This window comes from Pyxicephalus adspersus, chromosome Z (assembly GCF_032062135.1).
Source record: "Pyxicephalus adspersus chromosome Z, UCB_Pads_2.0, whole genome shotgun sequence".
Taxonomy (NCBI): Eukaryota; Metazoa; Chordata; class Amphibia; order Anura; family Pyxicephalidae; genus Pyxicephalus; species Pyxicephalus adspersus.
In genome coordinates this window covers 7,496,404-7,513,485 of record NC_092871.1, presented here as the reverse complement: position 1 = coordinate 7,513,485, position 17,082 = coordinate 7,496,404, and the positions used below count along the sequence as shown (strand labels likewise).

The 17,082-nt window shown below is 38.3% G+C and overlaps 1 protein-coding gene across 1 annotated transcript; it reads right to left on the bottom strand.

Annotated features, from left to right (window-relative positions):
* Nucleotides 1-5,775: 5,775 nt before the first annotated feature.
* LOC140343801 (peptidoglycan recognition protein 1-like) lies at nt 5,776-11,085 on the bottom strand. Its single transcript, XM_072430679.1, has 4 exons — nt 11,031-11,085; nt 9,898-10,099; nt 8,538-8,656; nt 5,776-6,121 (listed from the first exon to the last, which is right to left on the bottom strand). The coding sequence occupies exons 1-4, from the start codon at nt 11,083-11,085 to the stop codon at nt 5,943-5,945; spliced, it is 555 nt and encodes a 184-aa protein (XP_072286780.1). The 3' UTR covers nt 5,776-5,942.
* Nucleotides 11,086-17,082: the final 5,997 nt, after the last annotated feature.

Sequence of the window (17,082 nt, the reverse complement as noted above, 5' to 3'; positions counted from 1 at the left end):
TTTTCTGACTTTGTCTTGTTGATTTATTTTTTTATGCAGAAATGCATATGTGTGTGTCACTTTAGCGATCTTTTCACTGGCAGCAATATGATATACAGAGAGACATGCTCCTTAGCATTACCTAATAGTAGAATTCAAGATAAATATGGAAGGAGACATCTATGGTTATAGCTCTGAACATCTAAAGGTAAAGTGACTTGCTCCTTTATCTATGCAGGAAAAAGTAAAAGAAACCCTTGACTTCTTCCTTTAACATTATATACTTAACTTTCATCTCTCTATTTGGCCACAACTCCATTTGGTTTGGGAAAAGGCTGTATTAACTACAAACTTGTCAGCGCCTATTAAAGGTTAGTGGTTCCTTTCCTTGTTCCTCATTCTCCCTGTTGGTTGGATTACTCCAACTCCATGATGGAGCATGTGTGACCTCTTCAGCTTTCACACAGCAAGAGAAAGTTCTCCCTGCAACATGCTGGCATGAAACAGGCCTTTATACTGAGACACCTACTGCAAATTGTTTGATGCACCTTGTAAATTTTAAGATCTAAACTAAAAGATCAATAGAGCTTTATTTTAATTCACTACGTTAGAAGAATGAAGTTACATTTTAGGTCAGGAGAAGGACCCCTCATAGGGAGGTTACCGGCCAGAGACGCGGACCATATCTACCATATGCATCGCAGGCTCAAGGCGGTGGGTGGATTGTGTCTCTGGCTCAGACCTGTGATGAGAAAGTGGGCATGTTCTGGCAACATGATGTCACTCTGAGGGAAGTTTCTTCCACTTTGAATAACACACGGCTCTCCAGGCATGCAAGGCCTGGAGTCTGTAGATTTAGTGGTCCCTGAGCTCCAAAAGTTTGGTTCACTGATCCACATGGTGTATACACAGAGAGAGAGTGTCAGATAAAAGCTTTAGGTAATCTAAAAAGAAACAGTTCCAAATAAATTGTTCCAAAATCACTAGCAAGGACCCATGACTGCATTAAATGTTGAAAGAACTCCAGAGCTTCAGTCTTATAAAATGCATCCCAGACAATACATGCAAAAAAAATAATCAGAATCTGTAGCAAAAGGAAGACCATTCTGATGACCAATTTACACCTGGGGCATTGCATAATTCATGCATGGTATGTAACACATTAACATGTTGCTTTTAGAAAGCCCAATCAAATAGACAAACTGAAAAATAAAAAAAGGGCTTTTGATGCAGCTCAACACAATGGGTTAAATCAAAGCTCTCCAGGTTTGGAAAGGACTTTCATCAGTGAAGTTGGGTGATCCAGCAAACCTGGAATGGATTTCTTCAAAGTCATTTGCTTTTTCTAGCAAATTATGTGAATACTGGACCAGATCTTTTCCAGCTTTCCTGGATCACCCTGCTTCACTGATGTAATTGTATCCTCTCCAGCCTTAAATAAATTAGGGCCTATGCATTTGAGTCAGTTACCATTCATTGTGTACTGCAGCACATTTCTATTAGTTATTTCACTGAGGTGCGACTCACAATAATGTAACAATAATAATGTACATAACATTCATTAATTAACTCATGTTACATAGTTACATAGTAGGTTAGGTTGAAAAAGGCATAAGTCCATCAAGTTCAACCACTAGGGAAATAAACATATCCCAGATTAAAAACCCTGTAAGACATAGTTGGTCCAGAGGAAGGCAAAATAAAACCTGGTACACTTTGCTTCAACGGAAAAAAGAAATCCTTCCTGATTCCATGAGGCAATTGGATGTTCCCTGGATCCCCAGTTATATTCTGTGCTTCTAGAAATCATCCTTTTCTTAAAGCAATCTATAGTAGTTGTTGAAACTACTTCCTGATGGAGCTGATTCCACATTTTCACAGACAGTGAAAAAATCCCTTCCTTATTCGGAGCTTAAACTTCTTTTCCTCCAGATGCAAAGAATTCCCTCTTGTTCTTTGTAATGATCTAAAAGTTAATAATGGGGAAGAGAGTTCTCTATATGGACCGTTTATATATTTATACAGAGTGATCATATCCCCCCTTATACGTCTCTTCCCAAGGGAGAATAGATTCAGTTCAGCTAATCTCTCCTCATAGCTGAGCTCCTCCATTCCTTTTATTAGTTTAGTTGCCCTTTTTTGCACTCTCCAATTCCACAATGTCCTTTTTGTGAACTGGTGCCAAAACTGGACGCATATTCCAGATGCGGTCTGACCAATGCTTTGTACAGGGGCAGGATTATGTCTCCATCTCTGCAGTCTATTCCTCTTTTAATACAAGAAAGTACTTTGCTAGCTTTACATATTGCAGCTTGGCATTGCATGCTGTTATTAAGTCTATGATCAGAACCCCCAGATCCTTTTCCATTTCTGACTCCCCCAAATGTATTCCCCCTAGACAGTATGAAGCATGCATGTTGTTAGCCCCCAAGTGTATAACTTTACATTTATCTATAATAAATGTAATTTGCCACTTGGCTGCCCAATCAAACAGTACATCCAGGTCTGCTTGTAGATTATAGACATCCTGTATGGATTTAATTCCATTACATAGTTTGGTGTCATCTGCAAACACAGAAATCCCAAACTCTATATCATTTATAAAGATGTTAAACAGTAAAAGTCCCAACACTGAATCCTGAGGTACACCACTAATAACCTTAGACCATTCAGAGTATGAATCATTAATTACAACTCTCTGGATGCGATCTTTAAGCCAGTTCCCTATCAATTTACAGATTGACTTTTCTAAACCTACTGACCCTAACTTGCATATTACCCGTCTCTGGGGTACAGTGTCAAATGCTTTAGCAAAGTCCAAGTACAGTATATCACCTGCTATTCCACTGTCTACCTGTTTACTTACTTCCTCATAAAAAGAGAGTAAATTTGTTTGACAACTTCTGTCTTTCTTGAAGCCATGCTGACTATCACTTTTAATATTATTTTCTAGCAGAAACTCCTCTATGTGGTTCTGTATCAAACTCTCTCTAAGACCTTTCCAACTATGGACGTTAAACTAACAGGTCTAGTTACCTGGTAATGACTTTGCTCCCTTTTTTGAAGATAGGAACCACATTGCCCCTACGCCAATCCATCGGTACCTTGCCAGTGACTAAAGAGTCTTTAAAAATTGCAAATAATGGCTTTGAAATAACTGAGCTCAGCTCCTTGAGGACATGTTGAAGTAATCCATCAGGTCCTGGTGCTTTGTAAACCTTAATTTTTCCCAGCTGTTTCTCAATCACATCAATTCTGAGCCATTGTGACTCATTTAAGGCAGTGACATTGCTATTATGAATTTGGACTTGAGCTCTGCCATTTTCCTTCGTGTACACAGACCTAAAAAAAAGTGTTCTTTTTGCTATTAATATATTTGAACAAATTTGGGGGGTTTGCCTTACTTTCCTTTGCAATCTGTCTTTTATTTTGAAGTTTTGCATATTTTATCTCATTTTTACATCTTTTGTTATATTCTTTATAGGTTTCAAATGATGAAGATGATCCTTCATTTTTTCATTTTTGAAATGCCCTTTTCTTGTTCCTTATGGCTTTTGCAGCATCAGCTGTGAGCCACATAGGTTTTAATTTTAGCTTCTTAAACTTATTATCCATTGGGATATATTTTTCAGTTTTCTTTTGTAGAACAGACTTGAAACATTCCAATTTCTGTTCTGTGCTCTTTGAGGACAATATTTTCTCCCAGTCCAAGTCACAGAGAGCTGCCCCTAATAATAGAAAATTTGCTCTCTTAAAATTAAATGTTTTATCCTTCCTGTTTTTGCTTCCTGTTTACAGCTACAATTAAATGAAATCAAAGTATGGTCACTGCTACCCAGATTCTCTTTTATTTGCACATTTGTTATAAGCTCTGCATTGTTACAAAGAACTAGGTCCAGCAGAGTATCATTTCTAGTTGGGGCTTCTATAAACTGTGCAATAAAATTATCTTGTATTAAATTCACAAATGTCCTCCCTTTTGCTGTTCCTGTAGTGCCATTACTCCAGTCAATGTCAGGATAGTTGAAATCTTCCATGAATAAAACAGTTCCACTTTTTGCTGCTTTTTTTATCTGTGCTAGTAGTTGATTTTCTATTTCTTTCTTAGCACTGGGGGCCCTATAGCAGACCCCAATCATTAATTGTGTGTTATTTAACTCCACCCATAATGCTTCAACCTCATTGCTTGTTCCATTCGCAATTTCTTCTTTCACATTCACTTTTAGATCACTTCTCACATACAGACACCACCACCCTTTCGTTTGTCTCTGGCTTTACGAAAGAGAGTATACCCAGGAATATTGACAGCCCAGTCATGCAAAGAACAAAGCCAGCATTCAGCAATACCAACTAAGTCATAATTCTCATCACTCATTAAGGCTTCCAACTCCCCTATCTTGTTTGCTAGACTTCTAGCATTGGTGAACAGGCTCTTTAAACCATTGCTGCTTTCACCATCATTGCCAAATCCTTTTGTTTTTTAGTACAATTAGTACTGCACTATCCAATGTTTGTTTGTAACATGGGACGCTCCTTACAATTATCCATAATCCTCCCCCCAACTATCCCCAATCCACCCTCCACTAGTGTCTGACCCCTGACTAACCTGTCTGCCACTTTATTTGACTGTCCCACCCCCCCTGTCCTAGTTTAAATATCCCTCCACCATTCCCCTAAATCTTTTCCCTAGCACAGCAGACCCTCTTTCATTTAGGTGCAAACCATCTCTGGCACACAGGTTGTACCCCAATGAAAAGTCAGCCCAGTGCTCTATGAACCCAAACCCTTCCTTTCTGCACCAGGACTTAAGCCATGGTTTTAGCTGCCTAATCTCCCTCTGCCTTGCATGGCACAGACAATATTCCAGAGAACATAACCTTGGAGGTCCTTTTCTTCAGCTTGAAACCTAGTTCCCTAAACTGATTTTTAAGGATCCACCATCTATATTGTCATTGGTTCCAACATGGACCAAGACAACTGGGTCCTGTCCAGCCCCTTCCACCACATGCCGAACCCAGGGAGATAGCAAACCATTCGGTTAAAAGGATCCGGGCAACAAACTATTCTATTATTAAACAGCACCATCATATTATGCAGCACTGTACAAAGTCCATAGTCGTGTCACTAACTGTCCCTTAAAGGAGCTCACAATCTAATGTCTCTACCATAGTCAATTAATGTAGTCTAAGCCAATTAAGCTAACTGTATGTTTTTGGAATGTGGGAGGAAATCCACACAAACAACCTGCAAACTCCATGCAGATAATGTCCTGGCTGGGGATCGAACCTGGGACCTAGCGCTGCAACGGCCGGAGTGCTAACCTGAGCCACTGTGCTGCCCGTCCTCCTGATCATAGAATCCCCTATGACTACCAATTGTTTTTTCACTAGCAATTGTCTTTTCAATGTTGTGGTAACACATTCTTATGTGCTGCCAAGAATGGAAGTTATGCAATGCCTACCTGGACAATCATGGTGGAACCTGGAATCCTGAACCTGGATGAAGACCTGGTGAAAATGCCAGCACCAGTGCAGCACTTGTGAGTAGACTTCCAAAAAGACAGGTACAATTATTTGATTGCAGTACTTCATTTTTACAGTATAGTTCTGCTTTAAAATAATCTTTTTGTTTTATATTTGCCTTTGCCATTTGCCTTTATCAACAAGCCCATGAAATTTGTCCACTGGTATAGAAAAAACAAACTGAAAAGAAAATTACATGTTGTACATTTGTAACATAGAAAAAAATAAAATTATGAACCAACATGTAATAAATAGATTATAATATGTTGTTGTTTCTTTTTTATTGCTTGTGCATAAGGATAAAGCAAAGCAGTGACATGAATATACTACATCTGGTGCTGCTGTCCGATATCTCTTCTTGAAGCTTTATTTAATGTATATGAGAACATTTCTAGCTGGGATTTCCCAGTAAGTAAGCTCTGAGCATCTTGTCAACCCATCTCAAGCTCTAAAGCGAGGCCATCCTTTAATGATTTTGTACAAACTGTTTCCGGGGCATTCCGTTTTATTCACGTTTCGATGCCCCCGCAGTCTATACTCTTTTTTGATGTACCCTTTGGCCACCCCGCAACTGATAAGTCTTTTAGCAGCATTCAGGGCTGCATTGCTTGGAGCGCGACCTGCATGAAGAAAACAAAGATAATGATTAAAATGAATTGACGGATTTAGTAGAGGAAGAAAACAAATTAAACACTTTTTGAGGGTTTTACACCACCTTAAAAAATGCATTAGGTTTATTCATATGTAGAAGTAGTTCTCTTTAAAAATGAATTTGGCCTCACTCCCTCATGTTTGGGAATCATAGAAATACTCTAGGGGCTTACTATATTTGCATGTACCGCTCACAACAATAATTGAGAATCCCATGTTTGCACCGGGTATGGACCACTTAGTCTGCTTTTTGCTGGTGGGTTGCTACTGACCTCTATAGTTTATATAATTTTGTGTTATTAGAACCTTTGATTATTATAAGAAAGAATACAAAGTTCCCAATTATGATACCTCCAAAAATAAACATTATGTTTCCTCCAACCATTGACTAGTGTCTTCTCCAATTACTTTTACAGTATTTGAATCCATATGCCTGCAGGAATCACAATCTAAAGGGCTACTCAAACATAAACCTTCACCTCTACTGTATGATCAATGATGGGAAAGAGAATAGGTATACTGTTAGATCAGATCAGATTGGATTGGCTGCAAATCTGGGATACAGTGGCCCATTTTAGTGAAAATGCATCTGCAATTGAAGCTAATTATCAACTACTGATGCATTGGTACATGCTTGCAAGAAATATATCCTCATCTTCCAGGCCAAGGCTTCTGTGGTTGTCCCACGTATGGAACTCTGCCACACATATGGTGGGAGTGCCCGCAGATTAGGAGATACTGGATAGAGGGATACCAATTGGCATATACAGTTCTTGGAAGATCATTCCCGAAAAAAACAGTTGAAGCAATACTCAATCTTCAACCGCCTCAATGTTCTACCCCACAATTTAAACTACTAACGTTTCTTTTTACACCAGTCAAAATGGTGCTGGTGAAAGCATAGTGGTCAGCAAACTATACGATCTTTCAAGGTAAAAATGTCATGGTTTCTATTAAAAAAAAAATGCATCAACACCAAGTTCAATCGCATTTGTCCCTTATCTGTAGAGTAGGTTATCGGTATGTCCAGCCTTTTGATCGTACACTGTTGACGATTAAATGAATCACCCTAAAAACCTAATTCTCATGTGGTTTCATTCAAAATTTAGATGGCTTGTGCAACTGTTTCTTTTCTCTTTAATTTCCCTCCATCCTATTTCTCTTGCTTTCTTTTTTCCCCTAAATATTTAGTACATATGTTAAATGGTTTGTATGAAATAAGTCATAGGCTTCTGTTTACAAGCACATTATCCCAGATGTTATTGTTGACATTATCTCAATCTGTGGCTTGTGGTTTTGTTACTATTGTTTTGTTCATTGTCTTTTCAAAAAACTTAATAAAAAACTTATTGAGTAGCTCAGTCAGGGAACACAAACATCAAAGACAATCGCAGGTCACTTATAAGAAAGAAAACCTTACTGCAAGTGAATTTGGTAATAGCATGCCTTTCCCATGTGGCATTCTATGCCATCCAATTGATGGCTACTGGTCAATTTTTAACAAGCTATCTAGTATCATTTTTCATCCCGATTATGCAGTATCAGTTTTTCCTTGGCTTTGTTTGGGTTTTGGTTTTTGATGCTGTACATAAAAAAAGCCTATTGTCCCTCAGCCCAATATGATCTGCTAGTGAAAACTATTTCCCCATAGAGCTTTACAGCAACCTCTAAGCATCTAATTTAATGCATTTTAATCCTTAATGCCACATAAAAAACACCCTCTCCATATTGTTGATTTTTTTTTTTTTACTTTGGCATTGGTATTTATTTCCTCATGACAGTGCCCAGCGTCCCAAACCAATAGCTTGAATATGAGACATAGAAATGTTTAGTTAGCTATTTAAACTGTTTTCAAATCAAAGCTGTGCAGATTCACTCATCCCTCCTGGCAGATATCTTTATTTATTCTGCTGACATGTTATTTTTTACTAGCTCTAATGTTAGCCACGTGCCCATTGCCAACCAGAACCGTGTATGGGGTAAAATGGTCATCAATGTGATTGTGCAGCAAAATACAATTTCATAGCACAGACCATAAAGGAGACAAATGAGGAAAAGCTGGGTGGACATGCAGGTCTGATCCAATAACCCCCCCTCCATTCCTCACTAACAGGATATCATGACTAGTGGGCACCATGAAGGGATTATAAAGGAAAAGCATGAAACCAAACACATATATAACAAACATAACCTAATTTCAAGGATCATCCTAGTGGAGCAACCCCCATCTATGGCTCTCTAAAGATGTTCCTTTTTGGAAATCTAAGGGGTAATTACATAAACAGTCTACAAGCACCCCATTCCTAACCATCTAAAGTCACAGCCCGCAATGGTTGGTCTGGTTGCAATATTTTGTCTACAAGAATGTCCTGCACCAACACTTACTGGTAAAGGTTCCTATGAAGCTGATACCAATGTTGACACTGTTAGCATTTGCAGCATGAACTCCAACAGTTTTCCAGCCGCGACCTTCCAATATGCTTCCGTCCCCTCCAATGAGGAAGCTTTGTAATAAATGGAGAGAGGTTATCAGTTATCAAAACTTAACCCTTTGGTATTGTAATTGACAGATTCACCTGACTGTGAAAATTATTTTTATGGGATTCTACAGGATCTGCAGGAATACCAGAGGAAATCCCAGAGGTGGGTGTACAATGGATTAATACAGTGCAGCCAGGTATGGTACAGGAATTGAGAAGGGCACATGCTTACCACTTCCTCCTCCTTATCCTTACCATGCATAATGGGCTGGTTGTAATATTAAGGGGATACCCATGCATGTTTTTTTATTTAATAAAGAAAGAATAGAACATATAATTTGAAAGCATCCCCCAAACACGGTGTTTAAAAATTTGTATTTTTAAAATGTTGACTTCTCAAACACAAGTGTCCCCATGATTAAAAAAATAAAATTACCAAAAAAAATATTGTGGACGGAAGCAAAAGGTTGATAATGAACTAAAATCTACTCAGATTGCACTCCTTTTCCCCACTGCAATTAAAGCGCTTTTTAATTCTTTTGTTGCCCCTTCTCCTTTTCCATACCATGGATAATGGTGTGGTTGGAATATTAAGTGGATTCCTATGCTGTTTGATTTTTTTTATTAAAAAAATTTAACAAGTAAAAATTTATTTCACCTAAAATGCCTACATATCGACCAATTAGCACATTTTCTATATAAAAAGGGCCACCTTTTTATATAGCAGTGATATCATCACTTTTTCTTTTACATTATCAGGAGGATACATAACCTGATATGGTTCCTGTGGCATGGGATCTACTGGAGTTTGAAGAGGAAACAATGGCTTTCCACCTCTAAAGGAGTTTTGTTTTTGTTACTGAAAGTTTTGCTTTATTAGGTTACCCTCTAAATCGTAAATGTCCCCGTAAAATGACAATACCAATGAACTTGGGGGGAAAAAAAAATCTAATATGTAAAATCCACTCCAATAACTTAATGCTGTAATTATAAACATGTCTTCCTTCCAAAGTGTTAACTATGATTTATTATATTTAATATCATATATTAATATGATTTATAGAGACAAAAGCTTGAAAAAAACGTTCAGTGCTTTAAATTAATTTAACTAAATGGGAGTGTATAGACTTTAATAATAAAAGAATCAAACACAATAATCACTGGATTAAAGGTTTAATCCAATCAACTCAAATTAAAAGCAAATTTCTCCAATCTCCAGCTGGAAAATAATATTTTCTTTCAGCTGACCTCTATTTATTTCTTACTTGTATCCGATGTCACACCATTTGTTGCCATTTTTGTGCATATTCTGTATGTTCCTGACTTGGGCACTGCATGAACTTTTGCTGTTACAGGAAGCTCCGGCAGTGTGGTGGATGATTACGCCCGGTACTGGTAAAAGGAAGTTTTTTCCACATGGTTTTCCTCGAGAGCCCCATTGAGAGCGGGATATAATGGGTGGGCAGCCTGAGAACAATTGTAGAGAAAAATTCATTTTATCAATGTTATTATACAGTCAAATATGAAGTATCTTCTGCTTGATACTTCTGCCCATCTTGAGTACTTTTGCCCATCAGTACCCACAGTAACAATAAAACAGAGGTAAAGGGTCATCATTTTTCCTCAATCAAACCTTTTGGATTCATGATCTAAAATGAAATGAAGTGTTTTGTCCAAAATAATTTATTGCATTTTCAGCGACCGCTGTTAAACTGCTTGAACAAGCTACCAAGATTTGCTTTTACTTTTTATCCAATATTTTTCTAAAAAAGGTTGTTACTTTTGTGTATTTTTTTTCTTTCTACTTATTTCTATCATTATACACTAATGATACTGATGATGATAGAACCCTGCAATGCTCCAAACAGGTTGGATTTTGATGTATTGACCCTGATTTACTAAAGTTCTCCAAGGCTGGAGAGAATACACTTTTACCAGTGAAGCTGGGTAATCCAGCAAACCTGAAATGGATTTCCTAAAAGTCATTAGCTATTTTATAGCAAATGTTTTCAATCTTGAACCAGATCCATTCCAGGTTTGCTGGATCACCCAGCTGAAAGTGTATTCTCTCCAGCCTTGGAGAACTTCAGGGCCATTGAGTACACGCAAATCACAAGAAATCATATTGGACTGTCTGTGGTACTCTAACTTTCCCCAACCAGCTCATGGGCAGCGTATTACAACTAGTGTGAGTTTTAGATGAAATGGTGTCCCGGGCAAATATGAAGTGGGGGCCCTAAACCTAAAGCATTTCAGCTTCCTGCTCTCCTGCCATTGTGCCAATGTTGTGCTGGAGATGGTGGGAAACCCTGGGCAATTGTCACTTTTGTCCCATCCTAAAACCAGTCCTGATTACAACACAACTGTACAATATTTAAAAAAAGAAAAGAGTACTTACCCTTAACTTCTACAACTGCCAACAGCACGAAAAGAAGGACAAGCCAGCGGATCATGGTGACACCAGGACACAGAGGTAAAATGCTGAGGATGGCATTAGAAGATTGCAAACCGATAAAAAATATAGGTGTAAAACAGACTTTGCTATAAACAGTACTGAGAAAGTCACAGAAAAGAAACATCAACTTCTAAGTTCTAAGGACTCATTCATATTTATGTGCTATAGAAGAGCTTTCCACATCTACAACTGACCTGTAGCAACCCAGATTTGGTGGAAGGTTTGATTTTTTTACATTTAAGCCGCGTATACACGTGCAATTTTTGTCGTTGGAAAGGATCTTTCACAATCCTTTCCAACGACAAAGGACTACACAATGCATGAATGGTGCTGTACATACAGCACCGTTCTGCTCTATGGAGAGGGGAGGGGGAGAGCGACGGAGCGGCACCCTCCTGTGCGCCCTCCCCCTTCCCTTGCATTAGGATCGGTCATCGTTCATCGTCCGTGGATCCGCCAGGACAGTCGTTCGGACGATGGACGACACTGACTGTACACACGCCAGATTTTCACCCTATATCTGGCCGATGCCGATTATCGGGCGAGAAAAATCTGACGTGTGTACGCAGCTTTAGAATGTCTTTGTTGGGACGAGAATCAATTATGTTTTAGCCACAGCACCTGTGGCTGGAAATCTATGCCGTTTTGGAGAAAATGGAGACGAGTTTGGACAAGAGATAAGTTTTTATCTCTGAGACCCCAACCAGGCAGATTTTAGTCTAAACTAAAAATAAAGGGCTAAAATTGAAGCAATGGTATTAAAAAGCTAACTTTTTTAACATGTCAGATTGCATTAGCTGATATCAGTACTGTGTTTTGTTCGTCTGCAGATTAAGAGCTTGTTTAGACAAGGTGGTGGTGGGAACAGCGGTTCCTCTGTGTACACACCACCACATATTCATTTTACAGAGGACAGTAATGAATCGCTCACCAGCACCTTCTTATTTCACCCTATGGGTGGCCACAGGCCTAGCTCAGGGCTGTGAGGTGGTGGTGGTAACCACCCGTATCCTTACCACCAGTCAAGCCCAATAATCTTTAGGTAAATAAAACAGAAGAGATACAAAAGTATCAATGTTACTTTGTATAATTCTTTAACATGTGATCAAAGTTGTAGGCAGTTTTTTTTATTATGGGCAACTTCTTTAGCTGCTGCCCTTACTCTTCTGCTGTAACTTGGGATAAGAATTTTAGCAAGTGCAATTGAAAACTACCGATGAGAGACCTATTTTCGCTAAGGCTTGGGTCATGGCTGGTGTAACCATTCCCTACACCTGATAGATGTATCGGATATAACACAATGTCTTATGGAAAGCTGGGTCATTCCCCTCATATAGGTAAGCTCCAGTATTACATGGAGCTTTCACAATCCAATCCAGTATTGTACAATGTATAATTGGTGATCATTGCATTTGCATGCTAATTCTGCAAAATTATGTGTGAAAATAGTGTGTAGGTAATGATATTTTGAATTTATTATATTATAGATTATATTCCACACTGGAATATAAATGATAAATAATTGCATAAAAATGTATGCAAATTACATAAAATAGTAAAATTTAGTTAGTTCTTGCAGCATAAAGTGGATAGGCAACAAAGTTGTAATGTCCAAATGAGGATTATGAGTATAAAATGAAGATAAATTACTAAGTACGATCATTACAGGTCACTTCTTTCTGCCAGTAAGGCAAGAGAACCTGTCTACCTTTTGCCAACTATTAGGTTGGAAGCAAAAGAATTTGTTGTAGAATTGTGTCCCCTGCTGCAATGTTACTCACCCCTCCTTATAATTCTCTGATAGCTCAGCTTCATCCTATATTCCTTTTTATATCCTTGTCTGGCTGGGGCTGGGACACACATCATTTGATGGATTTAAGGAACCACGTTTCCCCCGGTTTTGGCACATTGTTGAATTTTGCTTGCTCAGCTTCCTCCTTTATTTTCGTTTATATTTCTTCAGGCCACATCACAAAATTTGGATAAGGGAGTTAAGCCAAGTTTGAGTAAGGAAATATTCTTGGTATTGACACAACTTTTAATGGATGTGATCCATCACTTTAGAAAAACAGACCCATTGTTCTTAGATCGCAAAATAGAACATTTAGATATTAAGAGGTGTAAATATACTAATCTATACAAAATCAATAGATACATTGGGCCTGATTTATAAAAGATCTCCAAGACTGGAGAGGATATACTTTACACTGGGTGATCCAGCAAACCTGGAATGATTGAGAGTTCAAGGTGATTTGAGGCAGCGTTGAAGTATATTAGTGAGCAGAAGGAAGCAACGCCAGCTGATATCATCTACTTGCGTAAGTGGAGGAAGATTGTGTCACAGAAGAGGGCTAAAAGGATGAAGCAGTCATCTATCATGGACTAAAAAGGGAGTACATGTATATATTTCTGTATTTAATAATGTATATACAGAACTCCGGACTATCTGGCTTTTTGGTTATCCGGCCTGCCCTTCCGCCACATTAATCCGGATAGCGAAGAGTCTACTGTATATATATAGGATCCTTTCTGATTTCTCCCTCCGCTGCCACTCTGTCTTGTGTCCCCCAAAGTTTAAGCCGAGTGAAAAGGTGAATTTGTGATGGCAACACACGGGTATCCTTGTTCAGGGAGTTTTTCTCTTTCTAAATATGGTAATAATCTATGCATTTAAAATGTAATAATTAATTATATAAAAGTTATATATGTGTAATATTATATTTATTGTTACTTATTTGTAGATTTCATATCTGACTCTTAAAGATGCAACCTTTTTGGGTGTGAAACGCATTGTGAATATTGATTTGATTAAACTCAAGTTGTGAATATTGATTTGAGATCATTATGAGTTGTGGAAAATGAGATCATTTTTCTTCCTCTGTTGGAAGTGATTTTTTAATATAAGGTGATATTTTGGTGAAAATTGTAAAAGTTGGCTAACAATATATGTGTAGATATGTATTGCCTTTAAAGTCCCGTGCTTGTTTGGTAGTTATTAAGATTTCAATTCTACTTGAAGGACTTAGAACCCATGGGGACCCAGATACCTCCAAAACAGATCACTGGCATTGGCCTCTCAAATAAGATAAAATATAAAATAAAAATATAACATATACGAGATAAAGAATGGGCTCCAAAACTATGTAATGTGTTGTCTGTGTGTTTTTATCTATCTAGAAATAGATGAAAGTTTCCAGGCTTGGCTTGTTCCAGGTCGTTGAACATTTGCAGAATCTATTTGTGTCAAAATCAGTCAAACTGATGCTTACATTGAGTCCCCCTGGGTTGGTAAAGTAGCATTCCTTATGTTTTTTGCCTCTCAGTGGTGTTTCATGTCATGAACAACCATCGACCAATGGGAACCCTAACCACGGTGTACCCACTGGATCACTCACAATGTTTAGGAAGTTGGCAAGGTACCTTGCCTGCCACATCTCCCTCCTTTTTAGCATACATTTGCAAATGGTTGAGGGATCAAACTCAAACCAAAATTCACAAGGTCATCTTGAAGTTTGAAGCTTTCTCCATGCACTCTTTTCTTTAGATATACTGAAAACTTTAACAGTAGTCAGTGAAATAAGGACGAGCAAAGTGTGGCACATCATAGAGGGGGACAGATAAGTGAAAATGAAATTTATTTATTCAGTAGCCAGTCCTACTCCTAGCTATATCAGTCCTAGATATTTATTTGCTGCAGTTCAGTACCATTGAAAGGTCTCCTTCAACAGACTGATGACAGTGAAAGGAGAAGCAGCAAACCCATGAGCTCCTCTCCCAGTATAAGCTGTGCAGTACAAGGCCCATACTAAGTCAGATTGCAATTTAAAAAAAAAAAAGAATTACACAATAATGAAGCAGAATTTTAAATTCCATGCCTATGTGCCTGTAATGCAGTTGTATTGAATAGTTACACCTCACCTAATGGTTCCATGTGTTGTTGTGACATATTATGATGTTTCGATTGCTATCAAGTATGAGAACAATTTATAAGAGTTTATGCAAATTTCTTTGCGGATCTCCGTGTTCATTAAAATTAATTTGATTGCCTACACGGAAACATTTGTTTTACCAGGCCGAAACAAAGACAAACAAACTGATCTCACACTGGGCATCTGTCCTTGTTAAAGGGGAAATAGTCTGGCATGACATATAATAAAACTTGTCATCCAAATCCTGTTTGCCTTTATAGCTATCCCACCTACCTTTGTCCCAGTGTCGCCTCATCTGTATACAAAAATACAATTCTTTCATGTCACAGTACAGTAGTGTTAGTAGCAGCCAAACTGCTTAGTTAGCTCATGTCTTGCTCACAAGGAGAGCATTACAGGTTTTATTTTATGTCATCTCCCAGGCAGTCTTCCTGGTTTGTTTGCGCTGCAATTAGAAGGTAATGTGCTTTCTATACATCGTTATGGCTCATACAATCTAAGATAATGGAGTTGATTTACTAAAGGGCTATAGGTTGTTAACATAGCTGATAAAGAAAATAATAATTTTATGTTTTCTAAATTCTCCTATATTCATGTTCCTTATATAGTACATATGCACTTTCTAGAATGAATTGTACTAGAAAATGTCATGATAACAAATATTCTTTCTCTAGATCCTTGGAAACAAAGAATACCCAATCATTTGCAAAGAAATATTGGACACATAACATCAATATTAAAAATATCAAGTGTCTAGAGCTCTCTACTTCTAAAATATTTACCCGTAACAGCAGTGGAAAAAAAACCAAAATAGAATACCGACACACTCTCCTTTCTCTTGCCAGCAGGAGTTGGATTTACCTTGAACACTTAGAAATAGTGCATCACCCAATCTTCCCATGTCATGGTTACTGTAAATAGTATCTGCCTGTAGATGTATTTGACTTTTCATGGATCAAGTCAACAAACACAGGGGAGTAAATGAAACCATCCATATTCTCCAAAACAAAGGAACTCAGTAGTAAAAAGGGAACAAACTGTCACATCCTGAACATTCGATTCTGGGCCATTTCCAGTTTCCTAAAATACCTAAAAACACCGGAAAATGCTTGAAAAAATGATTCAAGTCTTTGGCGGTGACTGGAGCAGCAAAATGCCCTTGGATGCTGCGTATAGCATTGGAAAAACCATGTAGCAATGCAACCAACCACCTTTAATATGTTCGAAAAAAAACAAAAAACAAACCCATGTGTTTCAATGATAACCATTATTGTAAGTGTGATTAAATGTGGGTAACTTCAGTACATACCTTGTTAGGCACATTGTTATATAGGTCATTGGACCCTGACCCCTGGTAGACTCTTCCACACCTCCCTGCTTTGATGCCCTCAAGGAAACTGGCAGCTTTTGTGTTTTTGGCAGCTCACCAGGCAATTGCCATGGCTTTGCGGCTGTGTCGCTTTTGGGGAGGTCGAATCTAGACTGGATGTCTTCATGATAGGTGAGGACAAAAAACTAGTAACTTGGCTGTGGGTGCTCTGCTCTCCTCACCTATTCCCTTGCACCCCTACTCTTACCTTCCTCCTACATTCCCTCTCCTTTCTCTTGCCTCTACTGCCCCCTACTCCACAGGTTCCTCCTGCCCCATCTACACCCCCTTTCCACGACTGAGTATGTTTAGAACAAGCCACTTCTGGTAGCCAACTTATCTCCACCCTAAGATGCCTATAGTCTCTGATATTATCACAAGCAGTCTATTGAATACTGTCGGATACCCTGCCCAGAAGAGGTGTGGAAAGTAGCACAATATTGAAACGGGAGGGGGGGGGGGGGTATAGAACAATAGGTTCTACTATCATCTTGTGTTTTGTATTAAGTAAAAAATAATAACAGCTAGTCTACAAATAGCTCTCTGTAATTGATATAAGGAGTTAGATAATGAACACATTAACTTTTTCAAAGAGCAGTGACTAAGCTCTCAAAATATTGCTTTGTTGTATGATGCTGCAAACGTCAAAGGTTCTACTCAAGCCCAAAGGGAATCAAAAGAAGCATCACGCTCACCA

Bases quoted from the DNA above. Each gene is read 5' to 3' on its own strand.
- LOC140343801 (XM_072430679.1), bottom strand. From the start codon at position 11,085: ATGATCCGCTGGCTTGTCCTTCTTTTCGTGCTGTTGGCAGTTGTAGAA. The intron at 10,100-11,030 runs GTAAGTACTCTT...AATTGTTCTCAG, and splicing joins GGCAGTTGTAGAAGTTAAGG to GCTGCCCACCCATTATATCC. The intron at 8,657-9,897 runs GTAAGAAATAAA...TTTATTACAAAG, and splicing joins TGGTGTGACATCGGATACAA to CTTCCTCATTGGAGGGGACG.